The 21,768-nt window shown below is 33.3% G+C and overlaps 4 protein-coding genes across 5 annotated transcripts; 2 read left to right on the top strand and 2 right to left on the bottom strand.

The window, feature by feature from the left end:
* The first annotated feature begins 563 nt into the window (after positions 1–563).
* Positions 564–4,527, top strand: LOC105967227 (exopolysaccharide production negative regulator). The gene is made up of 5 exons (XM_012991824.2): positions 564–1,054; positions 2,436–2,566; positions 3,197–3,319; positions 3,422–3,549; positions 4,032–4,527. The coding sequence occupies exons 1-5, from the start codon at positions 832–834 to the stop codon at positions 4,315–4,317; spliced, it is 891 nt and encodes a 296-aa protein (XP_012847278.1). The 5' UTR covers positions 564–831; the 3' UTR covers positions 4,318–4,527.
* Positions 4,510–8,038, bottom strand: LOC105966979 (protein CYCLOPS-like). 2 transcript variants are annotated; one of them, XM_088817866.1, is made up of 12 exons: positions 7,782–8,038; positions 7,280–7,693; positions 7,121–7,176; positions 6,896–7,027; positions 6,715–6,763; positions 6,577–6,629; positions 5,891–6,474; positions 5,747–5,790; positions 5,614–5,659; positions 5,439–5,487; positions 5,157–5,285; positions 4,510–4,805 (listed from the first exon to the last, which is right to left on the bottom strand). In XM_088817866.1, exons 2-12 carry the CDS (start codon positions 7,463–7,465, stop codon positions 4,682–4,684), a joined length of 1,452 nt encoding a protein of 483 aa, XP_088673992.1. In that variant the 5' UTR covers positions 7,466–7,693; positions 7,782–8,038; the 3' UTR covers positions 4,510–4,681. The 2 variants fall into 2 exon arrangements, with proteins under 2 accessions (XP_088673992.1, XP_088673991.1); XM_088817865.1 differs by having other exon boundaries at positions 7,280–8,038.
* Positions 8,039–12,338: 4,300 nt separating this feature from the next.
* On the top strand, positions 12,339–16,864 carry LOC105966978 (cyclin-dependent kinase F-4-like). Its single transcript, XM_088817863.1, has 12 exons — positions 12,339–12,568; positions 13,024–13,397; positions 13,500–13,897; positions 13,987–14,065; positions 14,147–14,305; positions 14,393–14,531; positions 15,014–15,169; positions 15,255–15,321; positions 15,470–15,900; positions 16,068–16,099; positions 16,209–16,290; positions 16,432–16,864. The coding sequence occupies exons 3-12, from the start codon at positions 13,890–13,892 to the stop codon at positions 16,632–16,634; spliced, it is 1,356 nt and encodes a 451-aa protein (XP_088673989.1). The 5' UTR covers positions 12,339–12,568; positions 13,024–13,397; positions 13,500–13,889; the 3' UTR covers positions 16,635–16,864.
* A 161-nt stretch (positions 16,865–17,025) lies between these two features.
* LOC105967095 (protein Brevis radix-like 1) lies at positions 17,026–20,536 on the bottom strand. Its single transcript, XM_088817864.1, has 6 exons — positions 20,287–20,536; positions 19,098–19,276; positions 18,078–18,430; positions 17,840–17,972; positions 17,382–17,725; positions 17,026–17,286 (listed from the first exon to the last, which is right to left on the bottom strand). Exons 2-6 carry the CDS (start codon positions 19,203–19,205, stop codon positions 17,205–17,207), a joined length of 1,020 nt encoding a protein of 339 aa, XP_088673990.1. The 5' UTR covers positions 19,206–19,276; positions 20,287–20,536; the 3' UTR covers positions 17,026–17,204.
* Positions 20,537–21,768: the final 1,232 nt, after the last annotated feature.

Raw genomic sequence — 21,768 nt, 5'->3', positions numbered from 1 at the left:
CACTATATTTTTTATGATTAAAATTAAACAAAAAACACCCTTTTATATTCATTTCTCATTATCAAATGTAATTAAAAAAAAGGGGTAAATTACAGTCTAGACTATTTTGGGTAATTGCAACGACTCATAATTATGAATCTTCTTATATGTTCATTTTTATTTGTGTCAAATTATAGTTTTTGATGCATCACGGTCTGATATTTATAAGTCAGGAGATACATCTTATGATCATCTTGTTTTTAAATGTGGAGCTTGAATGTGGTAAAATGGGTGCAAAATGGAAAATATTACTCATAATTTAGAAGATTTCATTAAATTTGACACCGTAAGGATGGACATGTAAGAAGTGGTTGAGGAAGTTGGTTGTAATTAATTTTTTCGTAATTTGACCTTATCTGTTACCGTAATTTATCATTAAAAAAGTTGCATTAATTTAATTTGTAACTACCTTCACTTTGTTTCTTCTTCTACATTTTTGGATTTAAATTTGAGATAATATAAAATCTTTAAAGAACAAAACAAACATTTAAGCCTACATTAATAAAAAATAAAAATAAATAAAAAGAATTGACTAGGTAGATGTTGAATTGTTTTTGCCAAGATTATCCCTCCCCTTGTCTTCTCTCTCTCCTCTCTCTCTCTCTCTCTCTCACACACACTTCAACACACACAAAAACACAAACACACGCAGAACAGAAAATAAATAACGGGAAATAAATTCCCATTCTCCACATGGAAACTCCGATCACCGGATGTAATCGCCGGTGACGGGGGATAGGGAAGTGAAATTACTGTACTACCCTCGCACGGGAAAAAACACAAAAATTCCCCATGGATTCGCCGGAGGTCAATGAGGAAGATCAGATTAATGACACGAGCGATGAAGCCAGTCGCCGCCGCCGCATACTTTTCCGTTCGCTCTTCTCCGTCGCGTTCTCTCTCTCGGTCTTCTCTCTCTTCTCGTTTTCCGTGCTGTATCTAGCTGTTTTGATTGGAAATTTATCCATTTGGAGCCCGATTTCTGTACACTCGCGCTGCAAAATAGTTTCCAGCAGTAAGTTTTTTTTTCTTCCCCCTTATTCAGATTACATTCCGCTTCGTTAATCAACAGATTGGCGTTTACTGGTATTCTATTGTTTTCTAGGTCAGTGTGAATATGAGTTGGAAACAAAATTCAGCAAATTTCAGCTTAGTGTAGTAGATGTAAATTCCTATTAATTTAACTGGAGAAAGTGAAGATTAACTGGATACATACATATGCTACATTTGGGGAAAGTTGTAATTTAAGTGGATACCAGTGAAGATTACGGTGTGCTTAGTATAGATGTATGTAAATTCCTATCAATCGGTTTCCTAATTGTGAGTACCTTTTAAACTTGTTTCAAGCACCGGAATGTTCAACTTTGTTCAATGGATTCCACGATGATACCATCGATGGGGAAAAGAATGTAGGTGTTATGGAGAGATTTGAATCACAGCTTGTTTCATTGTGTGAGAAAATAAACGAACTGAATGTAGAACTGATATTGAGTGTGTCAGTTTGAGGTGATAATTGTTCTTGCTTTCTTGGACAAGATTGTAAGTCATTTGATTTGCTTTGTACTAGAGCTCTATTTTTCTTACTTCCTCAAGCATCAAGATTAGGGTAACTTACGGCCACTCCCCGAGATAAGGTTAATTACGAAAAAACTCCTCATGTTTGGGTAATTACTACAACCAACCTTATGGTGTCAAATTCAACAATGCGGAATATTCTCTAGTTTGTACTCGTTTTGTGCAAAAATGCAGTTTTTGATGCACCACAATCTGATATTTACAAGCTAAGAAACACATCTTATGATCATCTTGTATCAAAATGTGGAGCTCGAATGGGTGGACGTGTAAGAAAATTCATAGTTGAGGGGTGGTTGTAATTACCAAAACATGAGGGGAGGGGGGGGGGGGGGGGGGGGGGGGTTCGTAATTTGACATTAACTCGGGGGTGGCCGTAATTTACACTCAAGATTATGCAGAATTAGAACTTTTTGACTGAAAATGTACTTACATCGAACAAGAATGTGCATTCGTCCTATGTTATTACAACTTTGTATCCCTTGTCATTAAGTTATGTGTAGAAACCTTATGTGCTCCTTTTCAGAAATCATCTTTGAGCAGTATTGTTGTATACCACTTCAACTCATTTTTAATTGTGATCTCAATTTTGAAGCCAGGTTTGACGATATTTGAGTATTTGCAATTTCATGCTGCAAGTTTGATATTATATATAATTCAAACATTTGGTCAGAGATAGAGCAAATTTTACCATCTGTGCTGCTGTGTATGCAGAACACTTCCTAATCCATTGCTTTTTGTCTATATTCATATTTGTCATCCGATAGTCACCTCTATCATGAATTATGTAAACCTGTCTGATTCTGTTCGGTCTTGGCTTGCAGGTGTTGATCTGAGGTCATCTAAGGTTTGTGAATTAGGGCTGCTAAATTACAAAGCCAAGTATGTGTTTTATCCATTTGAGCGTAAAAAATATCGATGCCATTATGACTACTATTGGGCTTCCGTGTTTAAGGTGATTTATTTACTTCTTTCGTCATTGAACTGTTTTTTCTCTGAAATTGTGTGAGATAAATTCTTAGCCTATTCATAATCTGAATCCCTTTGCTTCTACGACGGTATCCCTTCCTATAGTTAGGAGCTGGCTTTTAACAAACTTTCCTTCTTTTCGTTAAACCTTCCTGAGTACTGTTTTTTTAATTCATATTTGATATATGCTTCCTCGACTAGCGTCTCAATGACTGCATGCGGAAGATTCTTTATAGCCCGTGTGGAAATATTAATTTGTACGAATTTAAATGCTCTGTTTTATTTGAAAAATACCTTAGTTGTAATCAAGTGCATATATACCTTTCTTTGCCTCCCAATCTGATGAGGTGAGAGATCTGTATGCTTCTTCTTCTTTGTTTTTTCCTTTAAAAATCGAAGAACAAAAGATTCTCTTTTGAACATAAATACTGTTAATTTATTTATGTATAGAGACGGATTTTATCTCTCAATATCGTTTTTCCTCTTTGAATGGTGCTAGTTCAATGGATACAAAATAGTGCAGACTTTTCTATTTTGGTGTGTCTCATATCATTTGTTTCCTCGTACGTCTCTCTACGTTTTGCGTTGTACATGAAGCTTTCGTTTCAATTCGCAGGTTGAATACACAGACCATTCAGGGCAGGCAAGGTTTGCATTAGCCGAGGCTCCTAACGAAGCCCTTCCAGATGACTGTAGACCCAGTTTCGGTACTGCATGGTTGACCAAAGATAAATTTAAGGTCGGTATTGATTAATTCACTAATTCATCTAATTTTAAAAAATAAAATAAAATCATATCTTTGATTTTACTTCATACATGTTGTTGTGCTTTGCTTATTCAGGTAAACGGAACGTACGAGTGCTGGTACACACTTGGCATTTCCAAAGTGAACATAAATCACAAAGGTTTATTTAACTGTCAAGCAGAGGAACCTTCTACTGTCGAGATGCTTAAAAGATATTCCATCTTGTAAGTATTCCGTAACCATCTTTTTTCTTTTCCCTTTTAATTTTCTGATCATGAAATTTTACTGTGCACTTGTTTTGTTTTGGTTCCATCATTTTTGTAATATTTAATTGTGTAAATTAAGGATACCCATGTGGTATTGGTAATTACAAATACACCCTGCGCTATTTCTCCGTCTTACAGTTACACCCTTACGGAGTTACAAGTAACGGAATCTTGAAAATTTCATGGAATATTCGTTCTGAATTTCCAAATCTATTGGGTAAATGTAATATTTTGTCTTACCTCAGGGGTACCCATAGTTTGTATATAAAAGGGTAATTTAGACAATTCATTCATTCCGTTAGGGTTTATAACGTGCTGTTAGTTTTAGGGGTATTTGTAATTACCAATACTCTAGGGGTTTGTAAGTTATTTAGTCTTACCTCATGGAGTATTCGTAGTTCACCCTATTTATTTATATTAAAATGCTTTTGTCCTGACAGGTTTATAAGGATATTGAAGTCGTGGTTTTACAATTGGGATTCGATAAATCAATGGAGATGGGATGTAATAGCTGGACTAATAACCGGCTTTCTTACATCCTTATTCTCTATTGCCTTTGTCGGACTTTTACACCCGTTTTTAGCCTTCATTCGTAGACTCGTTGCATCTTGGATGTCGACTCCATATCCAAGTACTGTTCTACTAAAACGAGCTTGTTTTTTTGCTTTGTATTTCTCGTGTATGAGTTGGGTCACCATTCAATATGTTAAAAGGCTCGGCCTCTAATTCGAAAATATTATAGTTTCTTTTTACGATTAATTAGGAGGCACTCAATTTTCCAGTAGTGCTACTATTGACGAAATAATGTAAACATTTTTTTTCTACCGGTATAAATAGTTTTTGTTAGCTTGTTGTACGAGGATCGAATGTGTTGTACAGATTTAACTTGTAATACTTTTGTGTGATTATAGTTTATAGTACCGGTAATTTCGTTTAGATCTTTCGATTATTATTTTTTGTATATATATAAGAAAACTGCAGTTTTGAGTATTTATACGTTTCACATGCACACGAACTAACAGTCGATGTTTTTATTTATCGAAAACTATAATGTTAGAACTTAAGAGAGAGTTGCTAAATAAAAAATTAGTCACATCTTCCCGGTTTCTGCAATTATCCTCTCGATTTCTTCGAGTAATCGTTCCTTTTCGTCTCCCAAATCCTGATTCTGCTTCTGTAGCTCTTCGATTTGCTTAGTCTGCTCCGAATCCTTTCTGACATTTATTAAGAAAACAGTTTTTGTTAGAGAAAAAAAATAAAGAAGGATTACTGTTACTGTAAAATACGCGCTTTTGGTAATTTTCATTTTTGTTTTTCGGAAGTGAAAAACTGGTTCCGAAATAATTGGAACTTCGGAGATTCTAAAATCGAAATAGAAAAACTCGTTCCAAAATCATTTTTTTTCCCTTTGGCAATCAGTATAATTCGAAGAAAATAATGAACACCCATTATAAAATACATAATTAGATTGATGTTATAAATGTGATTCTTGGATATTTTTCTTTTTTTTAAATCGAAAACTAAAATCGGATCGGAATCGGAATCGGAATTGGAATCCAGTTTACCTGTTCATAAAGGACAAGTTAAGTTTAAGGGAACGAACTTCCTTCTCAAGATTCTCACATCTCTTCAATACAGACTGCATATCTGAAGGCAGTTTTGGTGTTGAACTTCTTCCCTTTGCTTCTGCCATCCTTCATATATATATATATATATATATATATATATATATATATATATATATATATATATATATACTCACAAATATCAGTACATAATTAAGGCTAACAAGAAAACAGAAGGACATGTATGTAATGATCATGTCATAAAAAGATAAAAATACATACTTTCGTGATCGCTCCACGCGACGTTTTTTCGTCGGATCTCCTCTTTCAACTGCACAAAATGACCTAATCAGCAATTTTTTTTAACAGATTTAAGGTGTATTCAGATAAATTCCGAGTCTCAGTTTTTCTCTTAACAATTCGAAAACGAGTCATATGAAATGATTTTATTATTTACCCGAACCAGCTGACGTAACCGATCCATAACGAATTAAACCACCTTTCTGCAAGATAAATTTGGAATCGGTAAGGACTAAAAAAGAATATACCTTCGAAACTACTGATTTTAAAATGTAGTTCAGAAGTTATACCTTTTGATCTTCGATCGAATTATCGTACGTACGTTCTCTATAATCTGAATCCCATACAGAAAGGCAAAAAACTTTATTATTCGAGAAAACGTAGTCTTGATTTATGTAACGAAAAGAGTTGAATAATAATGTTATTTATCGTACCTTTAGTTCTAGAATAATCTTCGGTCCCACCACCTCCCATTTGATTCATCGAGCTCTCGCAAACACTCAAAGCTTGTGCCGAAGATTCGCTCTGAGACGGCTCCCGTGATATTGTGTTCATCTGAGTGGGGCCCACAATAATACCTTCCAATAACGACTCTTCAATCGTTTGTAAAACTCCGAGTGTGGATAAATCTTGAAAATTCCCCCCGTTTTCGTACGCATGAATTTCTTGATCGCCATGGTTATTATTATTATTATTGTAGTAATTATCGAAACAAGTGTTCTCGATAGCTTGGTTATTTACGAGCTTCTTTCGCTCTAGGGTGCCCTTCAACATGCTCACTACAGACGAAATCTTGTCCATACTCCCGATTTGTGGATCAGTAAATGCAGATGAAGACGAATTCGATGGCGACATAAATGCGCTATCGTATAACGAAATATTAGTATTATTATTAATGAAACCGTTTGGATTTACGGGTTCATGTCTGAAATTGTTGACGATGCCATTTTCAGACGCTTCGTGCATTGCCTCGATTCCTATTGGTGTTTGTGAGTTTTGCATAGCAACATATTTCTTCCTTCAAGATATTGAATACAATTAATTGCTATCCAAATTTAAAAAATAAAAATACGCCACGTTTATTAGATCGACTATAGAAAATTGATCGTTCGAGTGGTACCTTAACTCGGAGGATCGACTCCTAGTCATGGGGTGAGAGCTGTGAAACCAGGCCTGCATGTAAGTTTAACTATTAGTTTCCGTACGAAATGCTCGACTTAAAATGATTTTATTTTTTTTTGTTTTTTAATTCTTATACCTTTGCCAAAAATCGATTACTACCCTGCAACCCGTTTTCACCTACAGTCCTGATAGAGAGAAAAAAAATCCCACAATTATCGAATCGAAAATGAAAAACGAATAAGTACTTGATGCAATAGAATCAATAGATTTGTTCAATTAATCGGTGCTTCGACGAAAAATAAGTAAATAAAAAGAACCTGGTTGAAACGAGATCATTCGAAGAATCAACAGCCGTAGGGGTAGTTTGTGGAAATATAAAGTCGTCGTTTGTTTTTTTCTTTAGTGCAACTCCAGTTTGATTAGCTAAACTTGCCAGTTCAGTTGAGATCCTGTTTTTGTTTTTTTTTACACGAAATGCCGTTAAATTGATGATCGTACGAACAAAATAATTAATCATGTTGGATGAATATAATAGTTATTACCTTCTCGATGCTTGTCGAGGACGATGTCCTATGACTGTCGAATGACCACCGTTATTCTGAAACCGAAAAAAAGAAAAATAGAAAAAAGTTATTAATTTATATAAAATGCAAAAATTGATGCAAAAATTCGATACAAGATGATGAATTTTTTTTGCTTGCCTCGCCGTTTGTGAGCCAGCTTTTGAAGAGTTCTTCGCTGTCGGCTCGAAGATTCTGAGCGAGATTCTTGAACCCTAACATCTCCATTGTTGGAGCTGGCATTCCGATCGAGCTTTCCATCATTGTCTTTATGAACAATTCTTCGCTCGTGTTTCTGTAAAACTCCGAGTAGCTCCTTCCCTCCATTTCCTAAAGAATGAACTCAAACGAAACGAGATACGAACACGAATCAGCTTTCTCTCGAAAAGAAAACCGATTTTCTCCAAATTAGCTAAATCCCGTTAACAAACTTCGCCTTCTTGCACGAAAAACCGATTAGAGCTTTCGTAACTAATTCGCTCTCTTGTTGTTTACACGGGACGCAACGTACACGATTTCTGGCGGTAAGAAGCACGGAAAAAAACTGCATAGAGACTAACAAGACAATCGATCGAAGAATATTTTTGTTTTATAAATAAGCAATTAAGCAGTGTTTGTAACTTTTTGTTGAAAATCATGTCACCTTTCGCTTTCGAGTGCAGTTCTTTTCCTTCACCTGGACATATTAACAAACAGGTGGTGGGCTCACCTTGGAAATAATAAATACTATAAACTTAGCAATCAAGAAGCATATTTCTTGCAAAAGATTCCGTTCTACTACATTTGTCTTTTCTTTTTGCTTGTGTGAAATCAAAATTTTTGGGTGGAAGTTTTCATCCTCCTACGTCAGCATGCTGGAAGTTTTGTCTTTGAAATCAAAATATATATATTTCATATTTTGAAATAAAAATATATTATTCGAACAAATTATATAGAAAAATGATGTATTTCTATTCCAATATCATATTTTAGAAATGTAAATTTGAATACATGTAATAATTATATTTTGTACATAATACTCCTTCCGTTCCACAATATCTGTCATTTAAAAAAAAAAAATTTTGTTCCATATTATATGTCACTTTAGATATTCAACACTACATTAATTACATATTTTTCGATTATTCACTTATCAACTTTTCAACCCTCCATCTGCATTAATTAATAAATAAGGGTATTTTAGTCTAACAATACTAGTATTTTCCTAAAATCAAGTCATGTTTATTGAGTTTTTTAAGATTTGTGCAAATGTGAAAAACGACTTTTATATAAGTACGGATGGGGTATGTTTTAATTTATGTAATTTAATAAAAAAAATTAAATATATGTGAATTTTCACATATATATAAATTATATACAAAGACTCACTTAGTCAAACTTTATAGTATGTAACTAGGGTACTCAAAAACATTGAATAATTCAAAGGAACACACACTCAATATAATTTGATTAATTTAATATTTCTTGATCATGTAAGTAACCTAATCCACCATCTTCACTTAAAAATAAATAAATAAATAAATCAAACAACCTAATCCACCATTAAAACCACAAAAAAATGTCTAATATACAATTAGAACTAGGTGATAACGTGTTGAATTATTAATTCGATAATTTAATATTTTGCTAGGTTAGTATAATTTCATCGGTACCAACTGTATTAATTTATAAACGATTGTATCACATTGTATTAATAAATAAATCCATCCGTGTTTCTTTGATTTTTTCAAAACCATGTGTGTGTGTGTATATATACATATATATATATGAATAATAGTGACATTATATAATAATAAAACATAAAGAAAGGTAACTAAATTATCTTGACTGATTTTTTATTTTTTTAATAATTTTTTTACTCCAAATAATTGGCTTTTGTTTTGTGTTGGAAGTAAACAAGCAGTTGGAATCATCTAGTGACAACGTTTGACTAGTCACAAACATTAATTTAGAGGGTGTTTGGCTAAATTTATAAGATGTTAAAAAGAATTTATAAGATGTTTTAGAGCTTATAAGCTCTTCCAAAGTGTTGGGTAATTTTTTTGAAAAAGATCTTAATTTTTTTTTAAATAAGCTGTTAGAGAGCAAATAAGATCTTTTTAAATAAGTACCTATACCCCACATTTTTATTTAAGATCTTTTAATGAGTAAAAATAGGAAATAAACTCATTATCCAAACACTCTAAAAATTAATCCTAAAAATAAGATGTAACAGCTTATCAACTCTTAAAACATCTTATCAAACGTAAGAGCTTATCAGTTGTTTAAAATAAGCTTAGCCAAACACCCTCTTAGTCAAACTATTATATTATTATTATTATTAGTTTTAAAAAACGTAATCCAAACAGAGACTTAGCAATATTCGTTAAAAGCGTGAGAAAGCCGGCAGCGTTTTTACTTCAAAAGATGCTGTATAATATTCACCAATTTATTATTTTATCATTATAAAAATAAATATTAAAACCTGACCAAAAAGTTGCTGATTGGGACTTTGAGTTGTAGTTGTTAGAAGAAAAAAGTAATTGATGTGACTTGTAATTATTTAAAAAAAAATAAACCCCTTATAAATTGAAAATATTAAATGACAAATTGCTAAACCAATTAACATTTAATTAATTTAAAATATCAAATCAAATATATAATTTAGAACCAAATCATTTATTTATTTATTTATGGGCCTCTTGGCCTTTTTTTTCCCAAATAACATACCATTTCGACAGCTCCAAATTAAATGAGAAATATATCCAATACAATTGGGCTAGGCCCAATTGTTAGATATTTTTTTCCTCTTTTTTTTTTTTACACTATAAGCCTTTTATAATAAGTATATTTATATACATAATTAAATAATAAATTTCGATTTTGTTTTTTATTCCAGAAATTTTTTATATTATGAAAAATATATAATATTCATATTATGTAAAAAGTAAAAAATCAATAAAGGAATAATAAAATCAGCAGAGCTTAAGCTCGAGTTCGAACTCGAGGTCAAAAAATCGGTGAGCTCGAGCTCGTTTACTCCCCTAATCACAACCTTCAATGATTTTATCAAAGTGGTTTTTTTTTTTTTTTTTTTTTTTTGCAATAAAAATAATAATTTAAGTTTCCAAGATGCAGTATATACCTATTTAATCTGGATGGTGCAAAATACCAAAAATAATATTTTTAAAAAAGTGTGTAATTAACCAATTAATCATAAAATAATGAAGGAATTTATCCCCCAATTTTTTTGGTTGTGCAATCTTTTAGCCTAGGCCACCCAACCTGGCGCCGCCCCTTCCATTATTAGAAATAGATGCGGCACGTTTGGCAATTCACATTGAACAATTAAAAGTCAGCTTCGTTCGAAACACCACTTTTCCAATTCCGCCTAATCATTTGTCAGATGCCCAAACACGGCACAAAATCCCAAAATCCCATTATTAACAAGGTAATGTGAAAAGCATATGTATACTATATAGTATATTCGATTCTAATACAAAGAAATGCCATGACCTAACTAAAATTTTTATGAATTGTCAAAAAGAAGAAAAAGAAATTAAATTTTACATGTATTTTGTATTTAATTCCTTTTTTCTCTATCCACAATACCTACGATACTCTCGTGATTATGACTAGGGGTGGAGATCGGACGAATTGGATCGGAAAATGGATTTCAGAAAATTTAAGATTTTTTTCGGAACTGTAGTATGAGATCCGATCATGATTCTAAAATTTTGAGAATATTAAAATGAGATTCGATTCTTACTTATCGGAATTTTGCAGAGTTCTCTAAAAAAGAGGGAAGGATAAGATTAGAAAAAATCGAAACTATTTTTGGATCAGAATTCGAAAAATCCATAAATCTTATATTAATTTCTGATTCCGACCTGATTTTTTTCAAAAAAAATTGGAATAAAAAAATGAGTTCCAAAATCATAAGTTTTTGGACCTTAATTGACGGAACTCGACATTTTCAATCCGATTTCCACCCCTAATCGTGCCAAATTTTATCCGGCCCAAAGTATTGATATCTACTATATATTATTATACAACAAATGCATTTAAATTACATTCTAATCATTAGTTTTTATATTGTACTATAAATTGGTCAATTCTTTTCATTATCTTTCCCCTATTATGAGTATATAGGTTATTAAAAAAATGTTTTTTCTTTTTTTTTTTTTTCTTTTTTTTTTCTTTTTTTTTTCTTTATGTTTTTCGTTTTTTGTTAACTTGCATGTTTCCAATTTCGTCGAACTAATTTCCGGATCTCGAGGCCCTTGCCCTAGAATCGATGGAGATAAATTACGAGGTATGCCTCAACTGATTTTAAATAGCATTAAAAAGTATAACATTAAATACAAATAATGATAAAATAACAAAAAAAAAAAAAAAAAAGAAAAAATAAAATAATTGAAGGCCATGACCAACAATAACATAAAAGTTAGTTCAAGTGACAAAGTTCAATTTCTAGTTGCCATTATTGCAGCATCTTTTTATGCCAACTTTGAGATTTAATTGTATAAAATATAGAAATCAAATATTTTCCAACTTTTTTAAGCTTTTCTTTGATAAATTTGTTATTAGGTATTGACTATTGAGTTTCCTAACTTGGTAACCAAGATCTCAATCCTAATGGTTCGTTTGGTCACCGCTATTAGATTCTATTGACTAAATAATAGGAGTTAATAACATGCTCGACTGACAAAATTCGTACTCATTCAAAACCGATGCATAGACTAAAGATTCGTACTTATTCAAAACCGGCTGCATAACTAAAGACGACTACTATATACTACTATTTCATTAATTTAGTAGCATATATTTCTCCTGCGATTAATTTTGTAAGAGGATGACTAAATAAGAAAATGATTGTTTTATCCTTAAAAAATCATAATTTATTTAGCTAATTTAATAAAAAAATTAATCTAACAAAGCAAACATATTACCAACTAAATAATTAACTAGCCAGTAAGAAGTTAATCCAATCTGATATAATTCAAACTGATCCAACATAAATAACTGAACGAGTCCTAAAGAAACAAGAATACCTCGTGACATAAAATTATCTCATAACCTAAATAATTAATAAATAATTATCTCACAACCTAAATAATAAAATAATGAATAAAAAGAGTCATAATTTAATATTTTACCTTTTTTTACCCCAAGACCCCTTTTCTTGCGTACAAAGCCAAAATTCCCCATTATTATTTTTACCCTTTTATAAAAAATATATAAATAGTAATAAAAATATCCCTTCATCATTACCGTATCATAGTCAAACAGTAATATATAAAGGTAGCGGCGCATATCAAAACCCCAAGAAATAAAAAAATATCGTAGTAGTCAAAATTTAGGTGAGAGAGAGAGAGAGAGAGAGGTGTAGAGAGAGAAAGTGTGGCATCTCTGGTTTCTTCTCCGTAGGTAATGCCGTTTTTCCTTCAGGTATGTATCGCTTCTTCTTTCTTCCTATCGTCGATGTTAGATCTGTTTTTTTTCCGGCCGTTTGATTGATTTTCGTGGATTTTTGGATGTGTTTTTCCGATTTAATTTAATTATTTGTGCTCGAATCTTTATTTTATTGTTTTGATTGATGTTTTTTTGTTTGTACAAACAGAGTTTTTATTCAATTGTTTTGATGTTCTTCGTGAATTGCCTAATTTTTAATTTAAATTTTTTTGGGGATTTTTGAGTTGTGAGTATAGCTACGGTCATGATTTAGTTTTTGCGGTGAAATTAGTTGTTATGAATCTGATTTTCTGATGAAATTTATGTGTTATTAGATGATTTTGATTAGGATTGATTAATTAACCTATTTATTGTTTGTGATTTTTGTTTCTGGTTGTTTCTCTCTCGTGATTGAGTTTGTTACTGATAAATCTTTCTCTCTTTGCTATCAGGTTGTGTTAAATTACGAGTTAAAAAACCGAATAATATTATCTAGGATATGGAGAGAGTTTACCTCTGGTCAGATAGTCACCAGCACCGGATTTTCCCGTTCCAGGAGCTTCTTGACTGGCGGTGCCTCATCCTTGGAGATTTTCTTGTTTCCTTTGTCAATTGGACTTAGTGAACAAACCACATTTCTTTCAAAATAAATAACCAAAAAAAAAAAAAAAATCAATGGTGGATCTTTTTTAGTGCACTTGTAAAGTGAGTTGCATAATCGTAATCTATAGTGGAAGCTGGTTTGTGCTGTCAATCCGGTTACGCTGTTAATCTTGTGCAATTCGTTTGTCGTTAAGTGCATGGCGGATACAATATCCATCTCAAGGTAATTTATAGTTCTTATTTCTTGACTTATTATTTATGTTTTCAGCTTTTAGGATTATAAGGCATCATAATTCGTAACCTTTTATTTTTATTTTATTTTTAGGTCTCAAGCTGTGGATTATTAAAAAGAAGTGCATACTTGTGCATTGTGGCAGTGGGCAACAGAACTGCAGTCAATCTACTTCTGTTTTGATTTATTGACGGTGAAAGCTTTGGTTGACCATGTTCTTGAGCCTAGGTTTTGTCGGTCCGTTTTGGTAGAAGATGTTTTGATTAGGAATGTTATACAAATAAGGCTTCGAAGCCCGTCCATCGTAGTTCCGTAGGCTCTTCTACACTTAAGAAGACTTGGAGAATTGATGGTGGATTTTTGCTTAATTAGCCAGACCGTTTAGTAGTATATATTTACAGTCGACTTGGCGGGTGTTACATTTCAGTAGAGTTTGTTGAATAATCGTCTATTTTTGCGGTTCCTGCAGTTGAAACCGCAAAGATGGAAAGGTACGATGATTGCAATCTCACAGTAACATTTTTTAACATATTGCTATTTTATCTATTAATTGATTCAATGATTATGATGGGCTGTGCAGGTTTACAATCATTAAGGAAGTCGGTAATGGTTCGTTTGGGAATGTGTGGCGTGCTCTAAGTAAGAAGACCGGTGAAGTGGTAAGTGCATTGTTTGTTTATATAGTTCTTCCATTTGAATTATTTAAGCTTTTCTAGACCTAATCAAGTATACATTGACAGGTTGCAATAAAGAAAATGAAGAAGAAATATTATTCATGGGAAGAATGTATAAATTTGAGAGAAGTGAAGTCGCTGAGGAAAATGAGCCATCCGAACATTGTGAAGCTCAAGGAAGTAATCAGAGAAAACGATGTTTTGTACTTTGTCTTCGAGTACATGGTATGCATTTTGTTTCCTAGTTTCTGTTTGCTGCATTGGAAGACTTTTTGTGTTCCATATAATCCCTAACTTGTGTTCCACTTTCAGGAATGCAATCTATACCAAGTTATGAAGGAGAGAGGAAAATTCTTTTCAGAAGTGGAAGTGAGAAACTGGTGCTTCCAAATATTTCAAGCTCTCGCATACATACACCAGCGTGGATATTTCCATCGAGACCTCAAGCCAGGTTAGTCCTCCTGATTTTTTACAATGTCGTCTAATTTCTTGATATGATTTGTATGTACTCTGCATGTAATCTGTTATCATATATGTTTCCACTTTTGAAGAATTATCATCCAGGCCAGCTTTACAGTTGTAATGATAACTAAGATATTATTTTCTGTCTTTAACCGATGCTGACTGGTATCTCTGATGCCCCTTCAGTTTGAGTTGCACCCCTTTAGTCTGAGTCTGATTGTAGTACATTTTGTTAAAGATAATCAATTGATACCTCGTTTGGTTGCCAAGATAGGATTAACGAGGATAAGATTAAAATATCTAATGAAAGCCCACTTATATTAGTGGATCACCGATGGTCCAATAAATAATCTCCCTAAAAGACGAAGATAAAACAATATTAGCATTTAATAGGTGAAAGTGTAACTACTTTGCTAATATTTGTCGACAATAACTTTAGCATTTATCTCACTGTAACGGTGCTTGTAACAGAGAACTTGCTAGCGACTGGAGATACTATAAAAATTGCTGATTTTGGTCTGGCTCGTGAGATTGACGATCAGCCTCCATTTACTGAATATGTCTCTACACGCTGGTACCGTGCCCCAGAAGTACTCCTTCAGTCCCCAATTTATGGTCCTCCAGTTGGTAAGTAGATCTGAAATCAGCTCTTAGTTCTTTTTTTCCAGGTTTCTTTTCCAACAGATGTTAATATTTTGTTTTGTTCTTTCAGACATGTGGGCAATGGGTGCAATAATGGCTGAACTATTCACACTCCGTGCTCTATTCCCGGGTTCAAGGTAATAACCATTCACCTGATTGCTTACTCTTCTTTAATTGGGTTTTAATGGAAGTTTACTACAGTATACACTGTTTTCAGTTTGTTCCTTTTTATGGCAACTTTGAAGTGCTTGATTTATTTATTTATTTTTACTTTGTGGTGTGCAGTGAGGCGGATGAAATTTACAAGATATGTTGCGTACTTGGCAGCCCAACGAGGAGGGAATGGTCGGAAGGGCTTCAACTTGCTAGTGCTATGAATTACCAGTTCCCTCGACTTCCTGGAGTCAATCTGTCAGTGCTAATGCCAGGTGTCAGTGATGATGCAGTTGATCTTATTACATCGTTGTGTTCGTGGGACCCGTACAAGAGGCCTACAGCCATGGAGGCACTTCAACATCCTTTCTTCCAGAGTTGCTTCTACGTTCCACCATCTCTGCGTTCGAAAGCTGCTGTCACAAAAACTCCCCCTGGTTATGAAGTTGGAGCTAGGGGGGTTTTGGAGCAAAAATTTGATAGGATATACCCTGGGAATCTATCGAACCCAAATCCAATGAATAGGTTTCCTTCTGCCAAATCACTCGTACCGTTGAATTCAGGTATAATATGTTTTATATTTTTTATTTTTTTATGTCTGATAATACTATGGCCACTGCCTGCTAAATCTGCTGGACCTTCACTGTAAAATCTAATAATAAATCTGTTATTTTTTCGTTTACTTTTTTATATTGCACCGGATTTTGACTTATTTCTGTTCTCTATACAGGTGTGCAAAGAAAGTTGGACATGAATAATCAGGTTGGTTGACAGTTGAAACTGCAGTTAATTTGATATGTTGTAGATTTGTATATTCGATGGTCTTTCTCTGGGGACAATTGTTCTTAACGCAACCGTTTTTGTTGTGTAGGATTTTACTAAGAATGATAGAAACCAAAACTATGTGAAGCTACAGCAAAAGTATCGTCCACCTGGAATATTGAATGGTCCACGTAAGTAAATAATTGCTTCAAGCTTCTGTATTTGATCTAACTTCAATTATACCCAACAAGAATGTTCGATTTTGGAAGACCATTCTTTTTATTTGCTTTTGTACAAAGATTTAATCATTGATTTAAATGATTTTTGAACAGCTGGTTACGTGGGAAAGGCGCGTGGAGTTTCTGAAGCAGCTGAGAAGTTAGCAAACATGACATTGGCCGCTGATCGGCCGCTGTATGCAAAGGTGCTAGCAACAGTGCAGCCGTCTATGAAGGCTGGAGGAAGGCACGACCAATCGGATTTTTACCTTGGACCACCTCAAGAACAGAGATCTTACATCAGGAAGGTGGTTTGATAGAGACGAAATACCGTAATAATCGATCCAGTTTGACAAAATTAAGGTTTATCTATTTGGGTTTTTGGCGAAATGATCTTATGAGCCTGGCTTATAGATTTATGTTACAATATCGAAGAGCATCGTCCTTTTCTTTTCTAGTGTGTTCCGTTTCTGTTTGTATTGTTGGATTACTCTATTTCTATGAGTTAATAAAAGTTGTTTGGTTTCTCTTAAACCATTTTAAGAAAGTTATCGTATTACACCTGGCAGCAAGAATCTTTTTCGCGTTTTCGGGTTTAGGGTTCGACTTTTGTTTTCGGGTTTTCGGTTTTGTATTTTGGTTTTGGGTTTTTAATTTCGATTTGTGTTTTTTTGTGTGAACGAATGACGATGGAACAAAACTATCTCGGTTTACTAATAAGATTGAATAAAAGAAAACATGGTATATGTATTTAGACTGAATAAAGTAAAGCTAGAACAAAGCATGTTCTTTAAACAAACTGAAACTTCTACAGTTAGAAAGAACAACATTAAAGTAAATCTTCTTGAAATATGCAGTTTTCCACTGTAATAATTGGATCTGATTTACTAGCAAAGATATTGAGCTTGTATTCTATCCTTATTCGTTTCCCACCAATTCTTCGCGTGCACCTCTCCGAATCTTTCTCGGCTGCAAAAATTAAATAATGTCAATTTTCAGTCCATAAACAAATAAATAAAACGAACGATACATTCGTTTATTATTATCCTTTTGTTTTATTTGACCTGAATCTGACACGACGGAGCTCTCTAGTTCCATCGACAAGTTGTCTGATGGTAATAAAAACACCAGGTTCGTCTTCTTCAATCCACTCCGAATCAATATCACTTGCATTGCTTATCGAAACCGAAGAAGAAGTCGTTGGCCTAGATGCTTCCATGGTTGACATTTCACCGTTCGGATACGCACTTGTTCCCACGTTGTTGTTGTTGTAATAATTGTTGCCTCCGTTATAATAAGGCTTGCTGTTGTTGTTGTACCTTGGAGTACTACTCCACTCTCTGTTCAACGACGGAGTCATTCGAGGGCTTTCGAGTGCCGATCCTAGCCTAGAGTAACTCGAATCCCTCTTCAATAATATCAAAAAAAAAAAAAAAAAATTGGTATGAATATTAATAATTATCGATTATCTATATAGATCGAAGAATAATAGCACAATCAAGAAAGTCGAAAAGAGACTTACTCCATCCTCAGATCTGCCAGGAGTAGCATTTAGAGCTTGCTGATTGAATTTCTGAACATTATATAGCTCCATTATTCTGTCGAAGTTTTCGCCCCACCATTTTTGAGCTTGCCATTTGTCGAACATATCCCGGCTTTCGAATAATTACCCATAAAAATCCCCCGATTAGTAATTTATTCATATTTCATCCACCTTCATCAAAATTAAAGAAAAAAAAAACAATTTTTTTTCGAAATACCTGAAACGGATGCGTTTAAGATCGTTCCCGCCACGCGGGAGGGACAAAAAGGTAATTTGCACACCGGGCTCAACTTGCGCCACCCACTCTTTCGACTCGTCTTCGTTTTCCAGCAACACATCCCCATAATGAGACGAGACAGATGGGGCCCGTTGGCCACGATGAAGGCCCGTGTTTGTAGAATCACGGGCCGGAGTGGAATTTGAGATCCCTGTTTGGATGTAAGGATACGGAACCCCCGACGAAACGGAATCGAATTCGGGATAAGATCTTTGCCCTATCTTGAAGCTATTCTCTGTTTGACCACTCTTGCATTTGGATGCTGCTGACACCTTCAATGCCATATCTTTAATCTGCTCATTACAGCATTAAAACATTCAATTTCAAGAACACTTTTTTTTTTCTCTTTTCTTTTTTTCTAAATTCAAATTTAAAAAAGCAATCTTTATTTTTCAGGACAAGCATGAACAGTGAAAAAATGTGCTCAATTTATTGTTTTTTTTTTTCTCACTAGGCCCCCATTGCAACATGGTACAATAAGTTAATTTCTCCTGATTATACCCAAAAACCAAAAAAAAAAAAATTAAAAAAGAAATGTTTTGATCAAGATTTGTGAGCAGCCCCCCTAAGAAAGTTTAGAGCTTTGCATTTAAAGAAAAGGCTGCAATTGGCTATTACTGCATGCACTCTCTTCTGCATTACAAAAAAAAAAAAAAGATCCCTCATTTTTCATGGGGGCCATAAAAGGGGGGTGGGGGGCGGGAAAACAAGTGGACCCCACCATGGGATGTGGGAAAAGAAACATACATAGTAGTGAATGCATGAGAGATGCTTTTTTTTTTTTTTTTTCTTTCTTTTCTTTTTTTGTTATTCACAAGAATAAGTAAAAAAAATAAACTGACACGAGAAAAGCAAAGGATAAAACATACTAGAATCATTCAATATAATGTCTATATATATAGATAGATACAAAAAGAGATGTGGGGGTGGGGTAGGGGGGGGGGGGGGGGGGGGTAGAACCTGGGTAGTGAGGCTTTTGACGGCGTCTTTAGTGTTGGGGGTCCCACGTGGGGGAGCTTCTTCACCATCTTCCACTCTTTGCTTTGAGCACGTAATACATGTCAACATCTCTTCTTTATTCTTCTTCTTCTTCTACACTTTAATTTTTTTTTTTAATATTTATTATTTTCTTAATTTACCTGCAATTTCATTTTCAAACATTTAGATTATTACAAAAGAAAAAAGTTATATTTATATTATTTAGTGTATATGTATGCATGAATATATAATAGTCTGAGTTTTAGATATATATTTCACTGAATGTAGCATAAATCAGACCATGGTCGATCCAAGATCTAGACCATTAGATCGGAATCTTCCATTTTTCGATATGGTTACAAGATGAATGACCTTTTTTTTTTTTGTATTTTGCAACTAAAGAGGAAAAGTTTTCAAAATGAGACAATCAAGATTGAAAGTTCTTTCCTTTTCTTTTTTCTTTTTTTTTTTTGGTGGGATATATGGAATTAAATTAAATCAAATCACAAATATATATTAATGATTAGTTGGGTTAAATTGTAATATATAAAAGAAGATGTTAATTAATATTGAATCTGCAGGAAAAAAAAAAATAATAAAATATTGTGACAAGATTTATGATATAAAACCCTAGACGCAGACAATGATAACTTCCCCTTTCACTTTTCTTCATCAGAGAAACAAATCATTTATTACATATTTCTTTTTTCTTCTTCTTGATGAATCAAAGCCCAAGAAATCTTTTATGCATATACAAATATATATACATGTATCTATATGTTCATTAATTATTATCATCAAACAGGGAATTAATAAATTAATGTGGTTGGCAAAAACTGAGAAATTAAATGAGAAACGGCTGTATGTATATATGTATGTATATATATTATATATGTGTCGAGTATGTATATATATTCAGACAAATACTTACATAAAATAAATCCGTACATCTTCTTCATCATTAATATAATTTATCACAACTGGATACTGATTAGTGACCTCTCTCTCTCTCTCTCTCTCTCTCTCTCTCTCTCTAGATCTTTCTCTCTCTATCTCTCATAACCACAGCAGAAGAACAAAATCAAGAAAACAAGCTATATACGCAACATTTAAAATGTGTGTATATATACATGTGTGTGTGTGTGTGTGTGCTGTGTTTTTATTTTCTTACCTGTGATTTGGGAATGTGAGAATTAGAGGTGTTTTTTCTTCAACTTTTTGATGCTTCAGAACTTGCAGAGATCATCAATGGTGGAAACTATATATTCTGATTGTGCATGCAGCACCTTTTTTTTTGTTAGAAGATGCTTTAGATATATAAATACATATATATATATGTTCTCCGGCCGATGCTGTGGTGCCGGCGGCGGATAGTTTTCTTCAACAACTAGGAAAGTTTCTGATTCTTGCCTCTGCTCGTTGGTTTCACCACCACTATATAATTATATATATATATATATATATATATAGAGAGAGAGAGAGAGAGAGAGAGAGAAACCAGGAAAGAGAAAGGCATGTTTGTGGTGTGGTATTTATAGAGGGGGGCGGACGCCGTTATCTAACGGATATCAGTATCTATATGCCTCTTTGGTTGTACCTTGTGTTTCTACTAATCGTACCTTTTTGCTTCCTTTTTTTGTTTCAATTACAATCACTCCTTGAGTTATGCTCAAATTATGAAACAACCCCTCAGAGTTGGATAATTGCAATTATCCCTCACCTATGAATGTTCTTACACGTCCACCCTTATGGTGTTATATTCAATATAATCTTTGTTATCTAGTTTGTACTCGTTTGTGCAAAAATGCAGTTTCTGATGCACCGCAATCTGATATACAGTTCAACCTCTATAAATTAATACTGTCGAGACTAGAAAAATTCTATTAATTCACCAAGTCGGGACCGAGAGAAACTATTACTTAAAGCGGGGTGATTAATTTATCGAGGTTCTACTGTATATTTACAAGTTAAGAGACACATTTTATGATCATCTTGCTTCAAAATGTGGAGCTCGAATAGGGTCAAACAAATACAAACTGAAGATTATTCTACATTATAATCTAGAATATTCTACTAAATTTAAGAAGATTCGTAGTTGAGGGGTGGTTGTAATTACCCAAATATGAGGGATTTTTTTAATAATTTGACTTCACCCCAGGGAGGTGGCCGTAATATACCCTTTTTTGGTGGGCTTAGAGATGGAAATCGAAATGGAATTTTCCAATTCAGCCAATTCCGACCCGAAAATATCAGAATTTGGAACTGTATTTTTTTCCGATTTCCAAAGTTCCTATTTATATAAAAAAAAACATAATATTTAATATTAATATTATGCAAGGTTTGTGGGAAAAATAACAATCGAAACTTTCAGAAATTAAAATCATATTATTTCAAAATCTAATATGTACTCCAGTCCAGTTTCATTGTAAAACAATAGAAAATGGAAACTTTCGAAATTCATAATGAAAAAGTATTATTCCGAAATCAAATTGAAGATGAAAAAGTATTGATCATAGAATTTGATCTTGTGAGAGGGTAACTTTATAAACTTGATCGGAGAAGCAATTTATATTTTTTTGCGGGTACACATAGAAAATTGACAAGTTTGTTAGCTACATCATTAACCAATATATAAAATTGAAAATTCAAGAAA

The sequence above is a fragment of the Erythranthe guttata genome, chromosome 5 (assembly GCF_056151865.1).
Source record: "Erythranthe guttata isolate IM_541 chromosome 5, IM_541, whole genome shotgun sequence".
NCBI lineage: Eukaryota > Viridiplantae > Streptophyta > Magnoliopsida > Lamiales > Phrymaceae > Erythranthe > Erythranthe guttata.
The sequence above is the reverse complement of the archived record's forward strand: the minus strand, read 5'-3'. Positions and strand labels throughout refer to the sequence as shown.

Excerpts from the sequence above, each read along its gene's own strand:
- LOC105967227 (XM_012991824.2), top strand. The coding sequence starts at position 832 with ATGGATTCGCCGGAGGTCAATGAGGAAGATCAGATTAATGACACGAGC. Across the intron at positions 1,055-2,435 it reads CTGCAAAATAGTTTCCAGCA|GTGTTGATCTGAGGTCATCT; the intron begins GTAAGTTTTTTT and ends CTTGGCTTGCAG. Across the intron at positions 2,567-3,196 it reads ATTGGGCTTCCGTGTTTAAG|GTTGAATACACAGACCATTC; the intron begins GTGATTTATTTA and ends TTCAATTCGCAG.
- LOC105966978 (XM_088817863.1), top strand. Across the intron at positions 14,066-14,146 it reads GTAAGAAGACCGGTGAAGTG|GTTGCAATAAAGAAAATGAA; the intron begins GTAAGTGCATTG and ends ATACATTGACAG. Across the intron at positions 14,306-14,392 it reads ACTTTGTCTTCGAGTACATG|GAATGCAATCTATACCAAGT; the intron begins GTATGCATTTTG and ends TTCCACTTTCAG.
- LOC105966979 (XM_088817865.1), bottom strand. The coding sequence starts at position 7,465 with ATGGAGGGAAGGAGCTACTCGGAGTTTTACAGAAACACGAGCGAAGAA. Across the intron at positions 7,177-7,279 it reads GCTGGCTCACAAACGGCGAG|AATAACGGTGGTCATTCGAC; the intron begins GCAAGCAAAAAA and ends TTTCGGTTTCAG. Across the intron at positions 5,660-5,746 it reads ATTCGATCGAAGATCAAAAG|AAAGGTGGTTTAATTCGTTA; the intron begins GTATAACTTCTG and ends TTTATCTTGCAG.
- LOC105967095 (XM_088817864.1), bottom strand. The coding sequence starts at position 19,205 with ATGTTGACATGTATTACGTGCTCAAAGCAAAGAGTGGAAGATGGTGAA. Across the intron at positions 17,726-17,839 it reads CTGGCAGATCTGAGGATGGA|AGGGATTCGAGTTACTCTAG; the intron begins GTAAGTCTCTTT and ends ATATTATTGAAG. Across the intron at positions 17,287-17,381 it reads CTCCGTCGTGTCAGATTCAG|CCGAGAAAGATTCGGAGAGG; the intron begins GTCAAATAAAAC and ends TAATTTTTGCAG.